General features: G+C 41.6%; 1 protein-coding gene across 1 annotated transcript in view; it reads right to left on the bottom strand.

The window, feature by feature from the left end:
• The window catches only part of LOC126143752 (Down syndrome cell adhesion molecule-like protein Dscam2), a 726,918-nt gene that overhangs the window by 306,953 nt on the left and 397,051 nt on the right, over positions 1–22,914 (bottom strand). Inside the window, exons 10-12 of the mRNA XM_049915449.1 lie at positions 16,007–16,158; positions 6,204–6,482; positions 3,733–3,878 (exon numbers count right to left, since the gene is read on the bottom strand). Coding sequence (XP_049771406.1) covers positions 3,733–3,878; positions 6,204–6,482; positions 16,007–16,158 — 577 coding nt within the window. The remainder of the gene's footprint in view (positions 1–3,732; positions 3,879–6,203; positions 6,483–16,006; positions 16,159–22,914) is intronic.

Genomic DNA, 22,914 nt, shown 5'->3' with positions numbered 1-22,914 from the left:
TTCAGGGTAAGGAAATCAGGCACAAGTACATAACAGCGATCTCAGAAAGGTACCAGTTAGTTGAATGTAGTCAATTACAGTCATTGGAAAAGGAATGGACAAGGTACAGGGACACAGTACTAGAAGTGGCTAAAGAATGTCTTGGAACAGTAGTGTGTAAAAGTAAGATGAAGCAAACAGCTTGGTGGAATGATACAGTCAAGGCAGCCTGTAAAAGGAAGAAGAAGGCGTATCAAAAATGGCTACATACCAGAACCCAGGTAGACAGAGAAAGTTATGTTGAAGAAAGAAACAAAGCCAAACAGATAATTGCAGCATCCAACAAGAAATCGTGGGAAGACTTTGGAAACAGGTTGGAGACTATGGGTCAAGCTGCTGGAAAACCATTCTGGAGTGTAATTAGCAGTCTTCGAAAGGGAGGTAAGAAGGAAATGACAAGTATTTTGGACAGGTCAGGAAAACTGCTGGTGAATCCTGTGGATGCCTTGGGCAGATGGAGGGAATATTTTGAAGAGTTGCTCAATGTAGGTGAAAATGCGATCAGTAATGTTTCAGATTTCGAGATAGAATGGGATGGGAATGATGATGGAAATAGGATCACATTTGAGGAAGTGGAGAAAATGGTCAATAGATTGCAGTGCAATAAAGCGGCTGGGGTGGCTGAAATCAAGTCGGAACTCATCAAATACAGTGGAATGTCAGGTCTTAAATGGCTACACAGGATAATTGAAATGGCCTGGGAGTTGGGACAGGTTCCATCAGACTGGACAAAAGCAGTAATCACACCAATCTTTAAACATGGAAACAGAAAATATTGTAACAACTACAGAGGTATCTCTTTAATCAGCATTGTGGGTAAAATCTTCTCAGGTATTGTTGAAAGGAAAGTGCGAGTATTAGTTGAGGACCAATTGGATGAAAATCAGTGTGGGTTTAGGCCTCTTAGAGGTTGTCAGGACCAGATCTTTAGCTTACGGCAAATAATGGAGAAGTGTTTTGAGTGGAACAGGGAATTGTATCTATGCTTTATAGATCTAGAAAAGGCATATGACCGGGTTCCTAGGAGGAAGTTATTGTCTGTTCTACAAGATTATGGAATAGGAGGCAAACTTTTGCAAGCAATTAAAGGTCTTTACATGGATAGTCAGGCAGCAGTTAGAGTTGACGGTAAATTGAGTTCATGGTTCAGAGTAGTTTCAGGGGTAAGACAAGGCTGCAACCTGTCTCCACTGTTGTTCATATTATTTATGGATCATATGTTGAAAACAATATACTGGCTGGGTGAGAGTAAGATATGTGAACACAAAATAAGCAGTATTGCATATGCGGATGACTTAGTTGTGATGGCAGATTCGATTGAAAGTTTGCAAAGTAATATTTCAGAGATAGATCAGAAATGTAAGGACTATGGTATGAAGATTAGCATCTCCAAAACGAAAGTAATGTCAGTGGGAAAGAAATATAAACGGATTGAGTGCCAAATAGGAGGAACAAAGTTAGAACAGGTGGACGGTTTCAAGTACTTAGGATGCATATTCTCACAGGATGGCAACATAGTGAAAGAACTGGAAGCGAGGTGTAGCAAAGCTAATGCAGTGAGCGCTCAGCTACGATCTACTCTCTTCTGCAAGAAGGAAGTCAGTACCAAGACTAAGTTATCTGTGCACGGTTCAATCTTTCGACCAACTTTGTTGTATGGGAGCGAAAGCTGGGTGGACTCAGGTTACCTGATCAATAAGGTTGAGGTTACGGATATGAAAGTAGCTAGGATGATTGCAGGTACTAGTAGATGGGAACAATGGCAGGAGAGTGTCCACAATGAGGAAATCAAAGAAAAACTAGGAATGAACTCTATAGATGTAGCAGTCAGGGCGAACAGGCTTAGATGGTGGGGTCATGTTACACGCATTGGAGAAGCAAGGTTACCCAAGAGAAGAGACTCATGGATTCAGCAGTAGAGTGTAGGAGGAGTCGGGGTAGACCGAGGAGAAGGTACCTGGATTCGGTTAAGAATGATTTTGAAGTAATAGGTTTAACATCAGAAGAGGCACCATAGGGGATCATGGAGGAACTGTATAAGGGAGGCTATGCTCCAGACTGAACGCTGAAAGGCATAATCAGTCTTAAATGATGATGATGATGAGTTTAAACATCTTTATTTTTTTGCTCAGTTTCTTGTCATCTGTGGTGAAATGACTGCAAAAATCGCGCTCCATTTGTTTGAAAATATCCTACTGGTTACAAGATGGTGCTGTAGTTATTCAATGAAATGAATACTGAGATTTACGTAATGTCATTAGGATATTAGGTGAGCCTCTTTCATTTTAAGTGTTTTCTTATCAAGCCATGATAATTACAAAAAAGATCACATAACCGGCTAACCGGCTTTGGCACCTATTTCCACGACAGCTGTGGAATATTCATAACGATGTTTCACGAAAAACGTAACTATTTCCTATAGAATTTGACCAAACATTTTCGGGAATATTACATATCTATCGACGGTAATATCATGCCCAAACTGGCAATGTGACTGTTTTACAATACACGAATTAACGATGGTGAGTTAATACCTTTTTACTTTAATTAAGAAATGTCGTTGAATCGCAGAATTAATTAAAATGTTCACATCTGAGTAGCGCTAATGCCTGCGTTAATTGTACTTAAATGTGTTGTATATGCTGTGACTAAAACATTTGGGAATGTCAGTCACCGTTAAAAATCTCATGTGAGTAGACAAAACGTGTCAGTATTGTACGAGCTCAGCTGTGTTTAAAAGAAAGAGGTGCGCCGTAGAAGTTGTAACGGTTAAGTGAACGTTAGCCAGTGTATTTTTGTTCTAGGTATTATTCGAGCAGAATGTAAGTTCTGCATCAGAGCACAGTGCAAGGAGCAGTAATTAAACGGAAAATTATGGTTGCAATAGAAGAATTAACTGAACAACAGACATGTATTCAAGTTATTGTATATAGTCTCCTGCTCAAGGGCAAGTTGCAGGCACAGTTCAGTGCATTGAAATATGCGTGAACACAGAATTCATATTGTATCTCGCAGTGTGTGACTTCTGTTTGCATGTCATACTCTTCTATGAAGTATTGTTTGAATAATGTTATTTTTCATGCTTGCAGAATTGTTATTTAATGCCCCACTGTACAGCTACACGTTTCGTACACAGAAGAAGACGGTTAGAAACTGGCTCACGAATGCATTGCTTAGGAGTACTTAGTTATTCACACATTGCATGTATCACAGTTGCAATTCTCGCTATCATGTGGACAAATAAGTTCCACAGTTGTAGTAAACTTTCTTAAAGAAAAGTACAGCAACGTACTGACCATTTCCATGATTGCCTTAAGAAACTTCTTTTTCTTCCTTACAATGGTTTATGCTTAACTATGTTCAGCATCTCTCTCTTTCTCTATCAAACACACACACACACACACACACACACACACACACACACACACACACAGAGGGAGAGAGAGAGAAAGAGAGAGAGAGAGAGAGAGAGAGAGGTAAGTATTAAATTCATGTGGAGTGCCTGCAGTTTACAGAGATCTTTATTTAGTCATCAATGAAAATAAAGCCACAATCTTCAAACACTTTTTTGGGAAGGGAAAGGTCATTGAACTCAATAATTTCTTTTCTGGAGCTGCATGAAATGCAATAATATAGTGCAGAACAATGTAGTAATTAAAATATACACTCCAATGCTACATTTAATGAAAGTACCTGCAGAGATTTTGGAATTGGTGCATTGTCCTTGAGCCAGGAGAACCTTATGGGCAGATCACCTGAAGACACGGCACAGCTGACCTGGGCTCTTGCCCCTTCCTGGAGATCGGTTGGGAAGATAAATGGCGCAACCACAGGCGGACCTGCAAGGAAAAGGCATTAGACAAATAAAGGCAGCTGGCTGCACTTACGAATGCTGTCCGAGGTTATGTTAATTGGCGGATCACCTTCCATAGTACATACGAACCGCTGGTTTAAGCTTTTTCCCGTGGGACCTATTCCGCTAAGATGTCCTTGTAGTTTTACCATTTGGATTTTCAAGGTGAAGATGTGAGGTCCAACAACAGTTAAAGTAATCTAAAGTCTCTAGTAACTTGATAAGCCTAACTTGCGCAGTGGACGATGATGACTATGATGGTGAATTTGGGTAATGTGCTTAACTCATTAGACAAAAAATTGCAGGCAACTGGTATATTTTATGATCTGTCAAGGGCATTTGACGGTGTAAATCAAAATATCCTTTTAAGTAAATTAGAATATTATAGTGGAACAGGAAATGGTGCAAAATGGTTCAAATCTTATATCTCTGGCAGGAAACAAAGGGTGTTATTAGGAAAGAGACATGTATCAAGCTAACAGGCATCATCCAACTGGGAACTAATTACATGTGGGGGCCCTTACCTTTTCTCATGTATATCAATGACCTTTCATCAGTAACGTTACCAGAAGCCAAGTTCGGTTTGTTTGCCGGTGATACAAACATTGCAGTAATAGCAAATCAAGTGTAGTCTTAGAAAGGTCAGCTAATAAAATATTTGTGGACATTAATCACTGGTTCCTAGCCAATTCTTTGTCACTAAACTTTGAAAAAGCACACTACATGCAATTCAGAACTTGTAAGGGGTGTCCCACGAGTATATGCCTAACATACGATGACAAGCAGATAGAAGAAGTGGACAGTATAAAATTCTTGGGATTACAGCTTGATAATAAATTCAACTGGGAGGAGCACACCACAGAACTGCTGAAGCATCTTAATACATCTCTATTTGCAATGCGAATTGTGTCAGACATATGGGATATAAAAACGAAAAAGCTGACATACCATGCTTACTTTCATTCCATAATGTCATATGGGATTATTTTTTGGGACAATTCCTCAAGCCAAGCTAAAGTTTTCCGGGCACAAAAACGTGCAGTAAGAGTTATATGTGGTGTGAACTCAAGAACATCCTGCAGAAGCCTGTTTAGGGAACTAGGGATACTAACTACTGCTTCCCAATATATTTATTCCTTAATTAAATTTGTCATTAAAAATATATCACTTTTTCAAACCAACAGCTCAATTCATGGAATCAATACTAGAAATAAGAATAATCTTCACAAGGATTTAAAGTCACTCAGTCTTGTACAAAAAGGTGTGCATTATTCAGTAACATGCATTTTCAATAACTTGCCAGGAGCCATAAAAACCTTAACAACCAATGAAATTCAGTTTAAGAGAAGCCTAAAGGATTTATTGGTGGCCAACTCCTTCTACTCCATTGATGAATTTCTCAGTAGAACCAACTGATTTGTGTGTGTATATATAAGCACAATATAACTTCTGCACAATTTCAGTGTAGTAATGTTTCACTGTAAATAAGTGTGTGTGTGTGTGTGTGTGTGTGTGTGTGTGTGTGTGTGTGTGTGTGCGTGTGTGTGTTTGTAAGTACACTCTAACTTCTGAACCAGTTCAGTGCAGTAATGTGTTCATTGTAAATAAGTATTTAGTAGTTGTATTACACATTTATTACCTTATAAATAAATAAAAAAAATATTATAAATTCAATGCATTAGTATTTGTAAAATGATTCTTTCATACAGCGTTCATTAGAAAATGACGACCAAGCCACGTGGGACCGGTGGAATAGTACATTAGCTTATTTGTTTGAGTCGTAAATATTTGCGTGTGTATATATAAGCACAATATAACTTCTGCACAATTTCAGTGCAGTAATGTGTTCATTGTAAATAAGTGTGTGTGTGTGTGTGTGTGTGTGTGTGTGTACGTACAATCTAACTTCTGCACCAGTTCAGTGCAGCAATGTGTTCACTGTAAATAAGTATTTAGTAGTTGTATTACACATTTATTACCTTATAAATAAATAAAAAACTTTTTTTATTTTAAATTCAGTGCATTAGTATTTGTAAAATGATTCTTTCATACAGCGTTCATTAAAAAAATGACGACCATGCCACATGGGACCTGTGGAATGGTACATTAGCTTATTCGTAAATATTTGTCATGTATTGTTTTTCTGACATGTTCTATATCCTGGACGACCTCATCACTACGGATCAGTTGGAATAAAGGTAAATCTAATCTAATCTAAAACCCAAATTCAGTGAAAAATGGACCGTCATTTGATATGCACTATGGGATGTTTGGACGCGCCGTCCAGTGTTTAGGGGGTAGTGTTACTCACGCGTGACGGCCAGCAGCAGCTCCCCGCGGACGAGCTTGCCCGCGGCGCCGCGCACCTTGCAGACGTAGGCGCCCGCGTCGGCCGCCGGGTCGACGCGCAGGATGCGCAGCGCGGCGCCACCGTCGCGCAGCTCGTGGCGCAGGCCGGCCGACACGGAGGTTCCCCGGCGCTCCCACGAGACGTCCGCCACGGGGTAGCCGGCGTACGGGCAGCGCAGCAGCGCCGGCCCGCCGGCCACGGCGCGCACCGCCTGCGGCAGCTGGCGCACGTACGGCGGGCCTGCCGGGCAGTCAGGCGCACGTGACGTCAGCTCAACAGTGCCGCTCACCTACCAGCTGTGGGACTGCCGTGTTGCAAATAATGTTTTTGTTTGGATCGAAACGTATTGCAGAAAGGCTTTGCCATCGTCAGCGCATTCTTGTAACTGAAAACACGAGGGCAGTTCAATAAGTAATGCAACACATTTTTTTTCTGAAACAGGGGTTGTTTTATTCAGCATTGAAATACACCAGGTTATTCCCCAATCTTTTAGCTACACAACACTATTTTTCAACGTAATCTCCATTCAAAGCTACGGCCTTACGCCACCTTGAAATGAGGGGCTGTATGCCTGCACGGTACCATTCCACTGGTTGATGTCGGAGCCAACGTCGTACTGCATCAATAACTTCTTCATCATCCGCGTAGTGCCTCCCACGGATTGCGTCCTTCATTGGGCCAAACATATGGAAATCCGACGGTGCGAGATCGGGGCTGTAGGGTGCATGAGGAAGAACAGTCCACTGAAGTTTTGTGAGCTCCTCTCGGGTGCGAAGACTTGTGTGAGGTCTTGCGTTGTGATGAAGAAGGAGAAGTTCGTTCAGATTTTTGTGCCTACGAACACGCTCAAGTCGTTTCTTCGATTTCTGAAGAGTAGCACAATACACTTCTTGACCACGGGGAAGGACATCGAACAGAATAACCCCTTCAGCGTCCCAGAAGACTGTAACCATGACTTTACCGGCTGAGGGTATGGCTTTAAACTTTTTCTTGGTAGGGGAGTGGGTGTGGCGCCACTCCATTGATTGCCGTTTTGTTTCAGGTTCGAAGTGATGAACCCATGTTTCATCGCCTGTAACAATCTTTGACAAGAAATTGTCACCCTCAGCCACATGACGAGCAAGCAATTCCGCACAGATGGTTCTCCTTTGCTCTTTATGGTGTTCGGTTAGACAACGAGGGACCCAGCGGGAACAAACCTTTGAATATCCCAACTGGTGAACAATTGTGACAGCACTACCAACAGAGATGTCAAGTTGAGCACTGAGTTGTTTGATGGTGATCCGTCGATCATCTCGAACGAGTGTGTTCGCACGCTCCGCCATTGCTGGAGTCACAGCTGTGCACGGCCGGCCCGCACGAAACGACTCACCGTGCTTTTGTCCACTGCTAGATCACCGTAGACATTCTGCAAGCGCCTATGAATATCTGAGATGCCCTGGTTTTCCGCCAAAAGAAGCTCGATCACTGCCCGTTGTTTGCAACGCACATCCGTTACAGACGCCATTTTAACAGCTCCGTACAGCGCTGCCACCTGTCGGAAGTCAATGAAACTATACGAGACGAAGCGGGAATGTTTGAAAATATTCCACAAGAAATTTCCGGTTTTTTCAACCAAAATTGGCGGAGAAAAAAAATGTGTTGCATTACTTATTGAACTGCCCTCGTACGTAAAAAATGAGAAAACGTACTGTGAAATACAACGACTTTTGAGACTGTGTATTTATACAAAGTACTAAAAATCATTTGATTTATTGACACAGTTCGTTAACTAAGAGCGTGATCCCCTCTCCACACAGATGTTAAAATACAGGATGGACACGAAGTTCGGGAACACTTTCAATTATTTATAGCATAAGAACTAAACATCGTAGAGATGTCATACATATTGCATTTTGAAGAGGAACTGAGCCGTGGTAAGAATTTGCTGTTTTGAAGAACGCGCCACAGCGCGTAGTGTGAAGCAGTCGCCCTCCGTTTCTGGCGGTGGCGCCGCTGTGGCAATCGCAGCTTTGGTGTCTCCCTCTGGTGGAAAAGGGGAAAGGTGGCCTGTTCACGTGAATTTTAAGGGGCGCGATAAGCTCGCTAGGTGGCGAGTCTGGTCAGTTGGTCAGCCGGGTCAGCGTGGGGCAGTCAGTGTCTGTCTGTCGTCCGGAGTGCTAGTATGTGTTAGGCCGCCAGTCTGCTCGAGTTTGGCGGTTGGATCGATCGGTTGGTCGGTCGCGCACTGAGACATAAGATGACTTGTCCGTCTTGAGCGTCGGCGGATGTGAGGTCGCCACGTCAGTCCAGTGCGCCGCGCCGTATAGCGAGCCCGCATCTCGTGGTCGTGCGGTAGCGTTCTCGCTTCCCACGCCCGGGTTCCCGGGTTCGATTCCCGGCGGGGTCAGGGATTTTCTCTGCCTCGTGATGGCTGGGTGTTGTGTGCTGTCCTTAGGTTAGTTAGGTGTAAGTAGTTCTAAGTTCTAGGGGACTGATGACCATAGAAGTTAAGTCCCATAGTGCTCAGAGCCATTTGAACCAAGCCGTATAGCGAGGGGTAGTGGCTTAGCGGTCGACACGAGAGCAGCAGGAGTCAACCCACGACATCGGTCTGGCCGGGGCGAGCTGCGACGCCGTGAGACGGGAGATTGGCGCGCCTTCCTGCGTCCGTTGAAGAGGCTGGCAGCGGACGGTTCGGGAGAGCGATTTAGGGGTGCTGCGCCAGGTCTTCGCCAGAAATCGCAGTTTATTAAAAGTTAAGTGTTTCGTGATATGTTGTTTCATTTACTTGTTAAATTCTACTAGTGTTCTTGGTCAGTCTCTCGTCCACAGCTTGCTCGTCCGCATTTGTTAGGCAGTTAGTGTCTGTCTGTCTGTCGGTCTGCAGTACGTTAATAGCTGTCTTTGTCATGTTTGTCGGATTCGGTGTTAACGAATTTATTGCTTGAAGGGTAACGGCCGAATTCCTGAAATATGTTTTTATCTTGCCTATCATATTGAGAGGCGGTATATGTGTAAGGTAGAGCATGTTTGTATATTTTATGTGAGACTGCATTTCATGGGTTTTTATTTAAATGATCATTTTAGTATATAAAGTTGCCACCCTTCCACCACAAGAGTTTTTCTTTTTATAAAACCAAGTTGCACTTTCGGTGGAAAGTAATTTTTTTAATGTGAGGGTTTTGTACCATTTCCATCCCTCCTACGGGGTTGGGCCGGTGTGGCCGAGCGGTTCTAGACGCTTCAGTCTGGAAGCGCGCGACCGCTACGTCGATGGTTCGAATCCTGCCTCGGGCATGTATGTGTGTGATGTCCTTAGGTTAGTTAGGTTTAGGTAGTTCTAAGTTCTAGGGGACTGATAACCTCAGATGTTAAGTCCCATAGTGCTCAGAGCCATTTTTGAACCTCCCACGGGGTGCATTGTTTGTGTTTCTGTGAGTTGTTAAAATGTTTAGTTTAAAGTAATCTGGTGTGTTGCAGATTGGCACCGGTGTAGTCTTTAAGAGGTTGTTGTGAGCCGTCGTGACTACGGCCGTGTTAAAAGGGAGCGGCAAGGTTCTCAGCCCGAAAGCTCATACTGAAAAAAAAAAAGTGTTATTTCTGCCTTTGAATAAATTGTAACTTGATATTTAGAGGGTGCTTGATAATTTTCCAATCCGTTTTTTTTTAAAGGAAAGGGTTTTTAGGAATAAAACTTCCATTTGTTGAAAGAAATTATTTTTCATCAGTTACCCACTGGCAACTACTTCCACGCTCACATAGTGTGATTAAATGTGTTAATGTTCTTGATGAATCGCTAGTAAATAAAGTAAATTCTTTAAGAAAAGATTTTTAAAGTAAATTCACGGTTCAGGAACTCTGAAAGTTCTGTTTACAAACATTCGAAATGCGAACCATAAGTGACGCGGCAGACGTCAATACGGTAATGGAATTCTTGCCGTACCCGTCCCAGCATGGCATCGTCGACTGTGGCAGTCGCTTCCCGTATCCTCTCCCGGAGCTCAACGACATCACGTGGTAGAGGCGGTACATACATCCGATCTTTAATATGTCACCTCAGAAAAATATCACACAGTGTGAGATTTGGTGATCGGCGAGGCCATTTCGTGAAACAGCTGTCCCCTTCCGTAGCAAGGGCGATCCATCGCCATGTTTGCGACTAGCACTGACTTTCGGCAAATTACCAAACTACGCTGTGGCGGTATACATTAAAAAAAGCTTTCATGGTTTCTCTTCAAAATGACATGTATGATATCTGTACAATGTTTGGTTCTTGTGCAATACATAACTGAATGTGTTCCCGGACTTTATGTACACCCCGTATAATATCGCCTTAATTCTTTCACAGCCCATTAGATGGAGCCTTTATCCTTCACGCAACGTCCATGAAGCATGAAGCATTAGTTTAATTTGAATTCTTGACTGAGATACGCAAGAAGAGACATGAGTGCAGCTTACGCGTCGCGTTTTCAGACTGTGTTTTTCTGTAGCTACTCCGGATGTCCGAAGATGAGTCATACCGCGGCGTCTAAATATGTGGAGAACTCAGTCATTTGTACAAAAGCGTGTAACATGCTATAAATTGCTGAAAAACGCGGATGACTTTGAAGAACGTGGCTCATCGGTAAAGTGACTCCAAAAGCGGAAAAAAATCTTTTCGTGAAAACCATTCTTAACATTATGTCAAGCGCAGGCAAAATCGGTAAAGTGACTCCAAAAGCGGAAAAAATTCATTTCGTGAACACCATTCTTTACATTATGTCAAGCGCAGGCAAAATTCACTTTGAAACAGCTGTCAAGGCAAATTCGACGCATTTGAAGGTCTCTTCCACATGAACCCGCGGAAAATTTAGTTTCAAGCATGCCTCAGAGACACCAAGCAATTATCGGCGTTGCAGGCGACTGGACATATTATTAATTATAGTTGCATTTTTATTTTGTTCTTATATGATGTATATATATGTTTTAGTTTGTTGTCAAATATATATATATATATTTTTAAATTGAGAATGAAGTATTTCGCGACGGCACTTTTGTATAAAGCATTCTCGGACTTCTTGCTGCGTCAATTCACTGTAAAACTTGGAGCTTTCGACGATTACTTTCCACCGTCTTCGTCAGGAGCAACTGACCGTCTGAACTGCTGCTCTGGTGGAACTTTAGATGTTGTGGTACAACGAAACTCAGATGGACGTCTCGGTCACTCAGTGTAGAGCTAGCAGACGCACAGTGACTTATATCTTAGCAGCCAGAGTTTTCACCATCCAGTCCAGAACGTAGCAGCGTTAAATACACTAGTAGACAGAGAAAAAACTGTTTCTGACGAGGACCATTTGGATCCCGAAATTAATTATATGAAGCATGTGTTCCTAAAAATCGGCTGTGGGTCACGTGATATGAAAGCGTTCTCCAAGAAAAGGATACGTGAAAATGTTGAACATTGACGAGGTGAACCACCGATTGCCCTCCTTCCTTTCTGCCACGCTACCTCCAGCAAAGTAGGCTTAGTTCTGGGAAAACGAGGTATCAGCTTTATTTTTCGATCTCATAAAAAGATAAAAGAGAAGCAACGTCCTGTTAAGTCTCCGCCTCAGGATCCCTTGTCAGTGTAGAAGAAATTACATCGATCAGTCCATCCGCACCGTTTTCGATGCTGTGCAGAACATCGACGACATATTAAGAACCGAGACGTGGAGAAAACAGCAGTTGCTGAGCACAGCCTCATAAACAAGTGGCAAGCAAACTGTTTGACGAAAGGAAAGATCTGTTGCAGGGTCCTAAATATTTGGACCCTGTAATTAAAGAGGCTGTAGAAATAAGAATATGTGAGAAAACTTTCAACTGTGACAGCGGATATAAGCTTAGCGGTGCGTGGAAGCGAGCTCTCGACGTAGAGAGGAGTAGTCGGAGATATTCGTCGCAATGTTTATGCTACGGCGGCAGCGGTGGCGCCACCAGCGCTGACGTTGACACCATCTGCGACAACATTACGTATTTACCGACCAATCACAAGCCGTCTTTGGGATATATAAAGCCAATTGACGCGGCATGAACTCCGAAATGTTTTATACCACATTTTTTACTGATTAACCTGACAACGATCTTACTGCATAGAAGAGTTATTTACTTTCCTTACTCATACAAATTATACTATACGGGTTGGACGAGAACTCCACCGACAAACTTTCAGAGGTTCTTCACGGATACTTTCTGTTTATTTTGGTATAAGGGACCCATGGTGTCTGTCGAGTCGTTACAGAGTAATAACGTAGTGATGACTTATTCAGTCTGTTACCATTGTTTCTGAGAAAACACCTTCACAACGGTGAAAAATCGCCAAAACGTAGGTGACTGTGTACAGCTGATATGATTGGTGACGCTATAGGGGTAGCTCAGCTTTGCGCCGTTCTGCCGCTCTTCCACTGCATTCAGTGAACCCATAAGTGAGGTGCATATCGGCCAACTCTTCATCGGTACTCCTACACGTCGTAAAGACGTGTGGCACTATTTACGCGCAGCTAACACTAATGGAAAACAAAACCCTAGCCAGAATCGGGCGGTGCTGAATGCAAACTTAAGGGCAACGATGTAAGGAGAGCATTACTACTGTTAACAGACTGAAACAAGGTACACAGCACATACCGTCGACATGTGCACCGTTGTACACTGTGCAATAAAAATACAAAGCAAGAACCCAAACGAAGTACAATAGCTCCATAACGAGCCGGAGACCGTGGGTTCCTCATACCAAAATACTAAGAAAGTATCCGTGGACAACCTCTAAAAGTATGCTGATGGAGCTCTAGTTCATCCAGCATACATGGTACTCCATTTGTTTTAACGAAATCAAATGACATTTTGTCTAGAAGCAAATAGAAGAATTAGAAGCAAATAGAAGAATGTATCATGGAGACATTAACCACTGTGATTGCCGCTCTTCTAACTTTATTCGCTACGAAGGTATGAACAGTAGTAGGGTACAGTGTTGTACCTTGAGGATACTGTACCTCGAAGCACATGGTACTACTTGACTGGTACTACAATCTAATGACACATTTTAGAATCGTTCGAGAGTCCGCCATGAACAGTTCCCGCCATTTTATACAGTTTTGTTGTTGTGAGACATGATGTGTTTTGTGCAGCATTTGTAAATATTTTGAGTTCTACACATTTAAGTGTAGTACGATATATTAAAGCTGTTTCGAGGAAAAATTTTGGCAACTAAAATTCTTTATGTTTTTAAAACTAGTTATACAATGTGTGGACGTTGTGCCATATTTCGTAGGCCGTGCACCACCTTGTACCTCAAATGGAAAAAGGTCTTCCGCAATGAAACATGTGATATTTGTAAATGAATTTAGTTACTTTAATGTCTTAACAATTTTACCTGTCTTGAAAACGGAAATTTTGTGTAAGAGTCTTCTATTTTAAAAGACATTTAACTTATAATAGCCTTTCGATAATACTTCTCATTAATTTTATCTCACAATCTGATTGTTGTTAGGGATGGCGGTTATCGCTGAAACAATCGGTTTTCAGTTATATCTATTTTTTTCAACTCCAGTTTAACCTGACATTTTCTCTTATTTCCTGTAGTAAACGTAGAAATGCAAAATGATGATTACCTCAGTTACATGATACATAGAATCAAAATATTATGTATGAAGATAGTAACTCTTCTCGAAAGAACAGATACCATTGCTGACCGTGCAGCTTCTCTAGAATAAATGATAATTAATTGAAACCCTCAGCTGCCGACAGGTGTTGTTGATATATCTCGATGGGGACAGCTGAAAATGTATGCCCCGACCGGGACTCGAATCCGGGACCTTACATGGCAGACGCTCTATCCATCTGAGCCACCGAGGACACAGCTGAGGGTTTCAATTAATTATCATTTATTCTAGAGAAGGTGCACGGTCATCAGTGGTATCTGTTCTTTCGAGAACAGTTACTGTTTTATATATATATATATATATATATATATATATATATATATATATATATATATATATATATATATAATATAAAGGCTACCCAGCCATTGGCCTTCGTCTGTGCGAATGCGCACAGGTTGCCCGAACTCTTACGGGACTCGTCACCTTAATTGTCACGAGTAATGAGTGGATGGGCGAATATATCTACTAGGTACATTACGTATGTAGATTGTGGACAGTTGGGAATGTGGGTCTCACAGGGAGAGTGCAAAGGATAAGTCCCTGCAGCCGCGCCATTCATCTGTGTTCTCGGTGGCTCAGATAGAGAGAGCGTCTGCCATGTAAGCACCAGATCGCGGGTTCGAGTCCCGGTCTCGGCACACATTTCCAGCTGTCCTCATCGAGGTATATCAACGGCAGCTAAGGGTTTCAATTAATTATCATTTATCAAAATATTAAATTAAATAGACACAAAAATAAGCTTAATGTGTCCACCGTTCTCTGATTTTCTCGAAAAGTGATAAGTGGTCGAATACTACAAGGAATCAGCAGTAGTCTTCTACTGATTCTACCTTTTGGAACTCGGTTCAGAAATCTGTTTGGGTATTGCGAATAGTCAGTGCTGAAGGGTGAGAACTGAGGTTGAAGAACGCTGTTTTTCGTGTTAATTTGTCCGTTTTCATGAGTTACAGCACACATTATGTAAACAGGCGCAGCAGATTAGCTACTTTCTATTTTTATCGTTAGCTATGAATGAACTGTTAATATTTAGTTTTTCTCCTCATATGATGTGAGTTCTTTGTGGCTATTCCGGCTTTTAAGCTTTTAAGGGAAACGGAGCATTATACTTCATTGACACCGTACGTCGTAAGATACTTTTCAGTGTATGGATGGTGTTATTCTGTAATACAACTGATGTCCGACGACGAAAGCGAGAACCGAATACATAGACCAGATGGGGCAAGATTTGCACACTGCATGTACACGTGTACCATCTAATAGACCACGCCGCATCGTAATAGTTAAAGCATTGTCTCAGCCGTGCTGTGTCAGTTCTTCTTCTATGTGTTTGTTGCTCGTTTCTGTCGGCATTGTTATTAAAAGAGCACTGAAAGCTTTTCCCATTTTCTATTATAACGCAAATTTCAAAACAAATGAAATTTTACGAATAAAAATTACTTGCTTTTCCTTAAAAAAAGTTTATTTAAAAACGAAAAATTTTAGCACTGCTGCTATGGCTAACTGGTATATCAGTTTTTTACCGGTCATTAGTAAAAAATAAAAAAAACACTTATAGTAACCGAGGCCAAACAAAACCGAAAAATAACAGTTGTTGAGAACTAAAATACCAGTATTAATTTTAACCGGTCGGTTTTCCACATTCGTATTGTATTGTAAAATAATAGTGTAGCAAATAGACGATTAAATAAAGTAATGTCATGATTTTCTCGATTTCAATGCTTTTTAATTTCAGTAGATTATTTTACCACTCCTGGAAAAATCTTACTTTTACAGAGTAAGTTTTGTAATTTCATGAAAGACAGCAGCATACAAAAGGTGGTTGCGATCATTTAAAAATGACCTCATGTGGTAAATCAGAGAAATCGGAGCTCACAGAGACTGACCGACAGCCGTCTCTCCCATGCACCATTCGCGATTGGATCAGGAAAGGAGAGGAAATGACAATCGTACCGTAAATACTCTCCACTACACACCATAAATTTGGTTGTAAATGAATCTACAAATGACTGTTCCGATAGGCTAAAACAAAGTACAAGGTACAACTAAAGTCTTTTCCACATTGAATGATGAAATCAGTGCTAGTGCAAACAGCGGGTTACTGACCGTAAACATTGAGCCTGGCCTCGTGGGAGACGGTGCCCATGGAGTTGGTAGCACTGCACGTGTAGAGGCCGCCATCTTGGACCCGCACGGAGGATATGTTGACGTGGCTTACGACGTCGCCTCGCTGATCCACATACTGCCCGATTGTGTATCTGCAACAAATTTATTATTTTTCCTCTCGTTAGTCCTTCGGAGTTCCACGCGCCACTCTGAATCAATCATATCCTGTTCTTTTATCTTCCTGCCTCTCCAGTATTTCTGCATCCTTTTCACTTCATTTTGAACCTATTTTCTCTTCCTTCTTTTCCATCTGAAATGTCTTTAGTCTAAAAGGTCTCTGTCTTCTGGCTTTCTCGTCGTAAGTTGTTTCTTTGTAAATATTTTTTGGTCTCTTGAATTTTATTCGTGACTTCGTCTGCAAGAGGTATTTGAGGATCTGTTTCGTTAATCTGTTGTCACCGGTTCTTATTAGATTAGATTAGATTATATTTTCGTTCCATAGATCCTTGCTGAGGAGATCCTCGTGGATGTAGAACATGTCAATTTTTTTTCTTTTAAAAAAAGATGAAATAACAATACTAATAGTATGAATATATACAATACATCATTTGTTTCTATTAAAAAATTCGTCAATGGAGTAGAAGGAGTTGGCCACTAGCAAGTCTTTCTGGCTCCTTTTAAACTGATCTTTCTTTGTAACTAAATTTTTTATGTTTGCTGGCAAATTATTGAAGATGAGTGTTCCTGAGTAGTGGATCCCTTTTTGAACTAAAGTAATTGCTTCTCAGTCCTTGTGCAAATCATTTTTGTTTCTGGTATTGTATGTATGAAGTGAGCTGTTTGTTGGAAAAAGAGATATATTATTTAGGACAAATTTCATTAAGGAGTAAATATACTGAGAGGCAGTAGTTAGTATAGCCAGTTCTTTGAAGAGGCTTCTACAGGACATCCGTGAATTTACTCCACAAATAATACGTATTACACGCTTTTGGACTCTGAAAACTTTTCATTGACTTGAAGAGTTACCCCAAAATATTATACCATATAGCATTATGGAATGAAAGTAGGCAAAGTATGCAAGCTTTTTTATTTTTACGTCGCCTATGTCTGCTAACACTCGAATTTCAAATACAGATATGTTAAGGCGTTTCTGCATTTCCGTGGTGTGCTCCTCCCAAATGAATTTATTATCAAGTTGTAATCCCAGGAATTTAAGACCGTCAACCTCTTCTATCTGCTCTTCTTCATACTTTATGCATATGCTGGGTGGAAACCTCTTACAGGTTATGAATTGCATATAGTGAGTCTTTTCGGAGTTTAAGGTCAGTGAGTTGGCTTTAAACCATTTATTAATATCCATGAAAATATCATTAGCAGATCTTTCTAGAACTACACTCGACATACTATTTATTGCAATACTTGTGTCATGTGCAAACAAAACGAACTCTGCTTCTGGCAGTGTAACTGATGAGAGATCATTAATGTACACAAGAAAAAGCAATAGCCCTAAGATGGAACATTGTGGGACACCACATGTAATTTCTTCCCATTCTGATGATGACTGATGACTTAATTCACTAGTCCCTTGCACTGTCACCCTTTGTTTCCTGTTAGCGAGGTATGACTTGAACCATTTTGCAGCACTGCCCGTGACACCATAGAATTCTAATTTATTTAAAAGGATGTATAAATGACCAAAGAATATTATGTCTTCTTTATTATTGTTTCTGTTATATTTTTTTACAAACTGATATCTTGCATCATTCATCAAGTCTGAAAAGGATATTATTATTTTTATTTCTGGATTCATTTTTTTTTATATTTGAAAATGTCTGCTACTGCCAGCACTGTTACACTAGTTACTAAAATTGTAATGAAATTAGCTGAGTACCTGGTGGCATTGATTTTTGGACAACATGGTTGTGGAGAGAAGCAGCGATTAGTATGATTAATCAATAATTCAAAAACAGTCTTAAGCGCATTTATTATTATACCGCCAACCGGTTTCAGCCCGACTTAGGGGTCATCTTCTGGGCGTTTACACCATTGGTAGACTGCTGGTGGTGTTAGGTGTAAACGCCCAGAAGATGATCCCTACGTTGGTTGAAAGCGGTTGGCGGTATAATAACAAATGCGATTAACACTGTTTTTGAATTACTGACCTGGTGGCATTGTCTGAGTATGTATTTACTCCCCTCCCATCTTCTATCAGTCCATCGCCTCCTCCTCCCTCTCTGTCCTTTTCCTGAACTCCCTCTCCCTGTCCACCTTCTTCACCCATCCTACCCCTCTCTCCATCCATCTGCTCCTCCCCCCTCTCCCTGACTATCAGCTCCTCCCCTCTCTGTTCACTTCCTGTTTCCCCCTCTGTGCATCTCCTCTTGTCCTCTCTCCAGCTCCTCCTCACCATCTCTCTTTTCATTTTCTCCTCTCTCCTCTCCCTGGTCATCTCCTCCTCTCTTCTATGTCCGTCGCCTCGAATTTCCTTTCTTTCTACATCTCCTACTCTCCCCTGCTTTCCTCCTCACCCCTTCACTCTTCACGTTTCACCCCTAGCCCAATAGGAGCTGATGGTTCTTACCCCACTGTATTTCTTTCCACATCGGAACTAATATGTGTACCAAATTTGACTGAAATCGTTCCAGGGGTTTAAGATGAGAGTATTTCACACGTATTTCTACACATATTCACCTGTATCTCAAACGATTTTCGGCCTACAGTTTCATTTTCACGCATCACAATGTTCATGACTTCGTATCTCCTAAATTACATATGGCTCAGTGATATAATTTTGCAGATACATCCAGTGGCGTATGTGTCTACTGTCTGCGAAATGTGTTGTGAACTGAGGTAGTAGTAAGGAAGTAACAATTAAAAACGACAAGCTTGATACGGCAGTTTTTCACGCACCTCAGGGTATAGGAGTCATTTTTCTTGAGGTATTTGTCGTACAATGAAATATTTTTGTAGGTAAAAGCAGTGGCATATGTGGATACTGTCTGCGAAATGTTTTGTGAATAGAGTTAAATGCTACACATGATGCGACACTTTTTCACGCATCTCAGTGTTTACGACGTCACATCTTGTGAACTACATGCCGTACGTACAATGATATGATTTTGCTTATACATTGAGTGGGATATGTGAATACTGTCTGTAAAATGTGTTGCGAATACGGTTAGTAGCAAAAAAGTAATGAATTAAAATATCATGGTTATTGGGACAGTTTTACTGCATGAACAGCGAAAACGTAGTGAGTGATAATTTTTTTTGTTTTATCATTTTATGGGGATTGTCAGCGGTAAAATTTTTTGTAGATGTTTGAAATTATGTGTGAGTTTGTTGCAAGTCACTAATTGCTCTCATTCTCAAATACTGGATGAATAAAGTATGGGTATTCCCGCGTAATGGATTACACTGCTTTTTCATCCCCACCCGTAGGTATGCGGTTCTTACCCTCACAGCGATCCCCTCCAGACAGTAAGAGTGAAATCGGTCAAGTGGGTTAAGAGGGCCTTACTGCACTCACTGGGAACCCATGACCTACACACCATAGGCTGTGAACGCTAACGTAGATACATACACATACATACATACATACATACATACGTACTTCGTACATCCATTTTATAGTATTTGTGGATATCAAAGCTATATGCAATCTATTTGAGAGACAAATTGATCCGTCATAGGTCATCTTACAACAATGCGGGAATCGATCTACGCTCGTAGTTTATTTCATCTTCTGACACAAAACACGGGAAAACTGTTTTTCATGTGCCACCGGAAGACAGCTTACCCACAGTGGCCAACATAACCGAAATAATCAATGAATTAAGTTATTTCAGTTGGTCAGCTCTTGTGTCTGTACTTTAAAAATAGTTCCTCATGCACTCTATTAGCAGATGGCGCAGATTATGAATGTAGATTGATTCCTGCATTCTTATAAGGTGCCAGAAGATGGAGCTCTGAAGTCTTTAGAATGTAAGTTTGACATCAAAAAACAAAACCTCATGTAAATAGGAAGTGTAAACACCAAAATAAAAATGTTTACGGTCAAGTAATTCATGACTTACTAACAGTTTCAATCAACACTGTACACGTTTAACCGTAGCTATACATTAAAGGCTGACATCCAAGTCAAGCAAAAGCATTTATATATGACTCTGTTTACCCTTTAGTTCTTCTCTGATAATTAGGACGGCACTATGTCGGCAGGGGGCAGTTCAGTTTTAGCACATCTCGCAACAAGGCGTTTAAGCCGATTTATGTATCCGAAGATGATACAGTCGGAGTCCTCTTCACCGCAGCAGGAACAGTATAATGCCGATGCACCGTAGATGTTTCCTGAATCGAATTTCCGGAGCGCGATGATGATTCCAAAGCTTCTTCAGTTACGGAATTTATCCTGTCAGTGATACACAGGATTGCGGAAGATGTACTTGTGCTCAAATTCTTTCTGGTCTTCTGGAGTGCCGCATTCTTTGATTCAAATTTCCCTGGTGAAGCTTTATCTCCTCGTAGAAAATTGGTAGTTTTCATTCCACAAAGACTAATTTTTTCATATCGAACTGCCAACGCAACCATAAACATCTGCCATTTCGTTTCCCTCAAAGCTGTAATGCACCTCTGTTGTCGACGTTCGCAGCGTGTTGTTCGCAGTCTTCTACGCCGTCCACATCGGAATGGTTACCTCTTCTTATGTTAGGAGGTATAGGCGTAGAGTTGCAGGCCAATAACATGGTGATTGTCACTGCCACTCGTTACTAAATACAGGGTTATTACAAATGATTGAAGCGATTTCACAGCTCTACAATAACTTTATTATTTGAGATATTTTCACAATGCTTTGCACACACATACAAACACTCAAAAAAGTTTTTTTAGGCATTCACAAATTTCGATATGTGCCCCTTTAGTGATTCGGCAGACATCAAGCCGATAATCAAGTTGCTCCCACACTCGGCGCAGCATGTCCCCATCAATGAGTTCGAAAGCATCGTTGATGCGAGCTCGCAGTTCTGGCACGTTTCTTGGTAGAGTAGGTTTAAACACTGAATATTTCACATAACCCCACAGAAAGAAATCGCATGGGGTTAAGTCGGGAGAGCGTGGAGGCCATGACATGAATTGCTGATCGTGATCTCAACCACGACCGATCCGTCGGTTTTCCAATCTCCTGTTTAAGAAATGCCGAACATCGTGATGGAAGTGCGGTTGAGCACCATCCTGTTGAAAGATGAAGTCGGCGCTGTCGGTCTCCAGTTGTGGCATGAGCCAATTTTCCAGCATGTCCAGATACACGTGTCCTGTAACGTTTTTTTCGCAGAAGAAAAAGGGGCCGTAAACTTTAAACCGTGAGATTGCACAAAACACGTTAACGTTTGGTGAATTGCGAATTTGCTGCACGAATGCGTGAGGATTCTCTACCGCCCAGATTCGCACATTGTGTCTGTTCACTTCACCACTAAGAAAAAATGTTGCTTCATCACTGAAAACAAGTTTCGCACTGAACGCATCCTCTTCTATGAGCTGTTGCAACCGCGCCGAAAATTCAAAGCGTTTGACTTTTTCATCGGGTGTCAGGGCTTGTAGCAATTGTAAACGGTAAGGCTTCTGCTTTAGCCTTTTTCGTAAGATTTTTCCAAACCGTCGGCTGTTGTACGTTTAGCTCCCTGCTTGCTTTATTCGTCGACTTCAGCGGGCTACGCGTGAAACTTGCCCGCACGCGTTCAACCGTTTCTTCGCTCACTGCAGGCCGACCCGTTGATTTCCCCTTACTGAGGCATCCAGAAGCTTTAAACTGCGCATACCATCGTCGAATGGAGTTAGCAGTTGGTGGATATTTGTTGAACTTCGTCCTGAAGTGTCGTTGCACTGTTATGACTGACTGATGTTAGTGCATTTCAAGCACGACATACGCTTTCTCGGCTCCTGTCGCCATTATGTCTCACTGCACTCTCGAGCGCTCTGGCGGCAGAAACCTGAAGTGCGGCTTCAGCCGAACAAACTTTATGAGTTTTTCTACGTATCTGTAGTGTGTCGTGACCATATGTCAATGAATGGAGGTACAGTGAATTTATGAAATCGCTTCAATCATTTGTAGTAGCCCTGTATATTGGAGACGATGTAGGATAGCTATCAGCATTTATGTTAGAATAGTAATACCTGGTGGCAGCACACATTTTATTTGCTTTGAGGATAAGAGTAGTGTGCAGACCATAGCAGCTCCACCCGACCCTAAACCTGACGACAATACTCCCACAGAAGTTGATCTGTAGAAGACGATTCTGCGATCCATCGACGAGTAGGCATCAGTAGTTTAGGGAGGGATGATTGCAACACGTATCGATCTCCTGCAGTGGGTGCCAAATACAGCTTTGAAACTCACCTTTAACATTCTCAAGGATTTCAAGAGGACAGAATTTCGCCATATAGCCAGAATACCTTACCTTCCCTGAAAGCTCGAGACGATCTATAGGTGACATGTACTTCGTGTCTAGAACAGCGCACTTTCGTAAGAATGCTAGCTCCACAATGCCACTAGGATGCAACAGCTGCTGACGAACTAGGCTCAATGCCTTCAGTCTACTAATATGACATTGTTTCAGCAGCGGTACCGATCGACACCTGTGAAGACTAAAAGCAGTGTCATGATCATCAGCCATCCATTACGTCAGTCAGAAAGGGACCAGCCATGATGACAATCAGAAATTGTTTGGGCACTCGTCTGTAAGAGCCACCCGACCGTGTCACATGATTGTGTCATATGCAGTTTACCAGATGATGAATCAGACGCGGTTCATTGTTTCCATGTTGGAGAAGGCTTCGAATCAGTGTCCACCGTATTCAAAATTTCGAATGCCGGAGAGTGGTACCAACATTTTATTGCCTTTCAATTATGTCAC

This window comes from Schistocerca cancellata, chromosome 1, assembly GCF_023864275.1.
Source record: "Schistocerca cancellata isolate TAMUIC-IGC-003103 chromosome 1, iqSchCanc2.1, whole genome shotgun sequence".
NCBI classification, from domain to species: Eukaryota; Metazoa; Arthropoda; class Insecta; order Orthoptera; family Acrididae; genus Schistocerca; species Schistocerca cancellata.
Note: the sequence above shows the minus strand (reverse complement) of the source record. Positions and strands in the feature narration are given on the sequence as shown.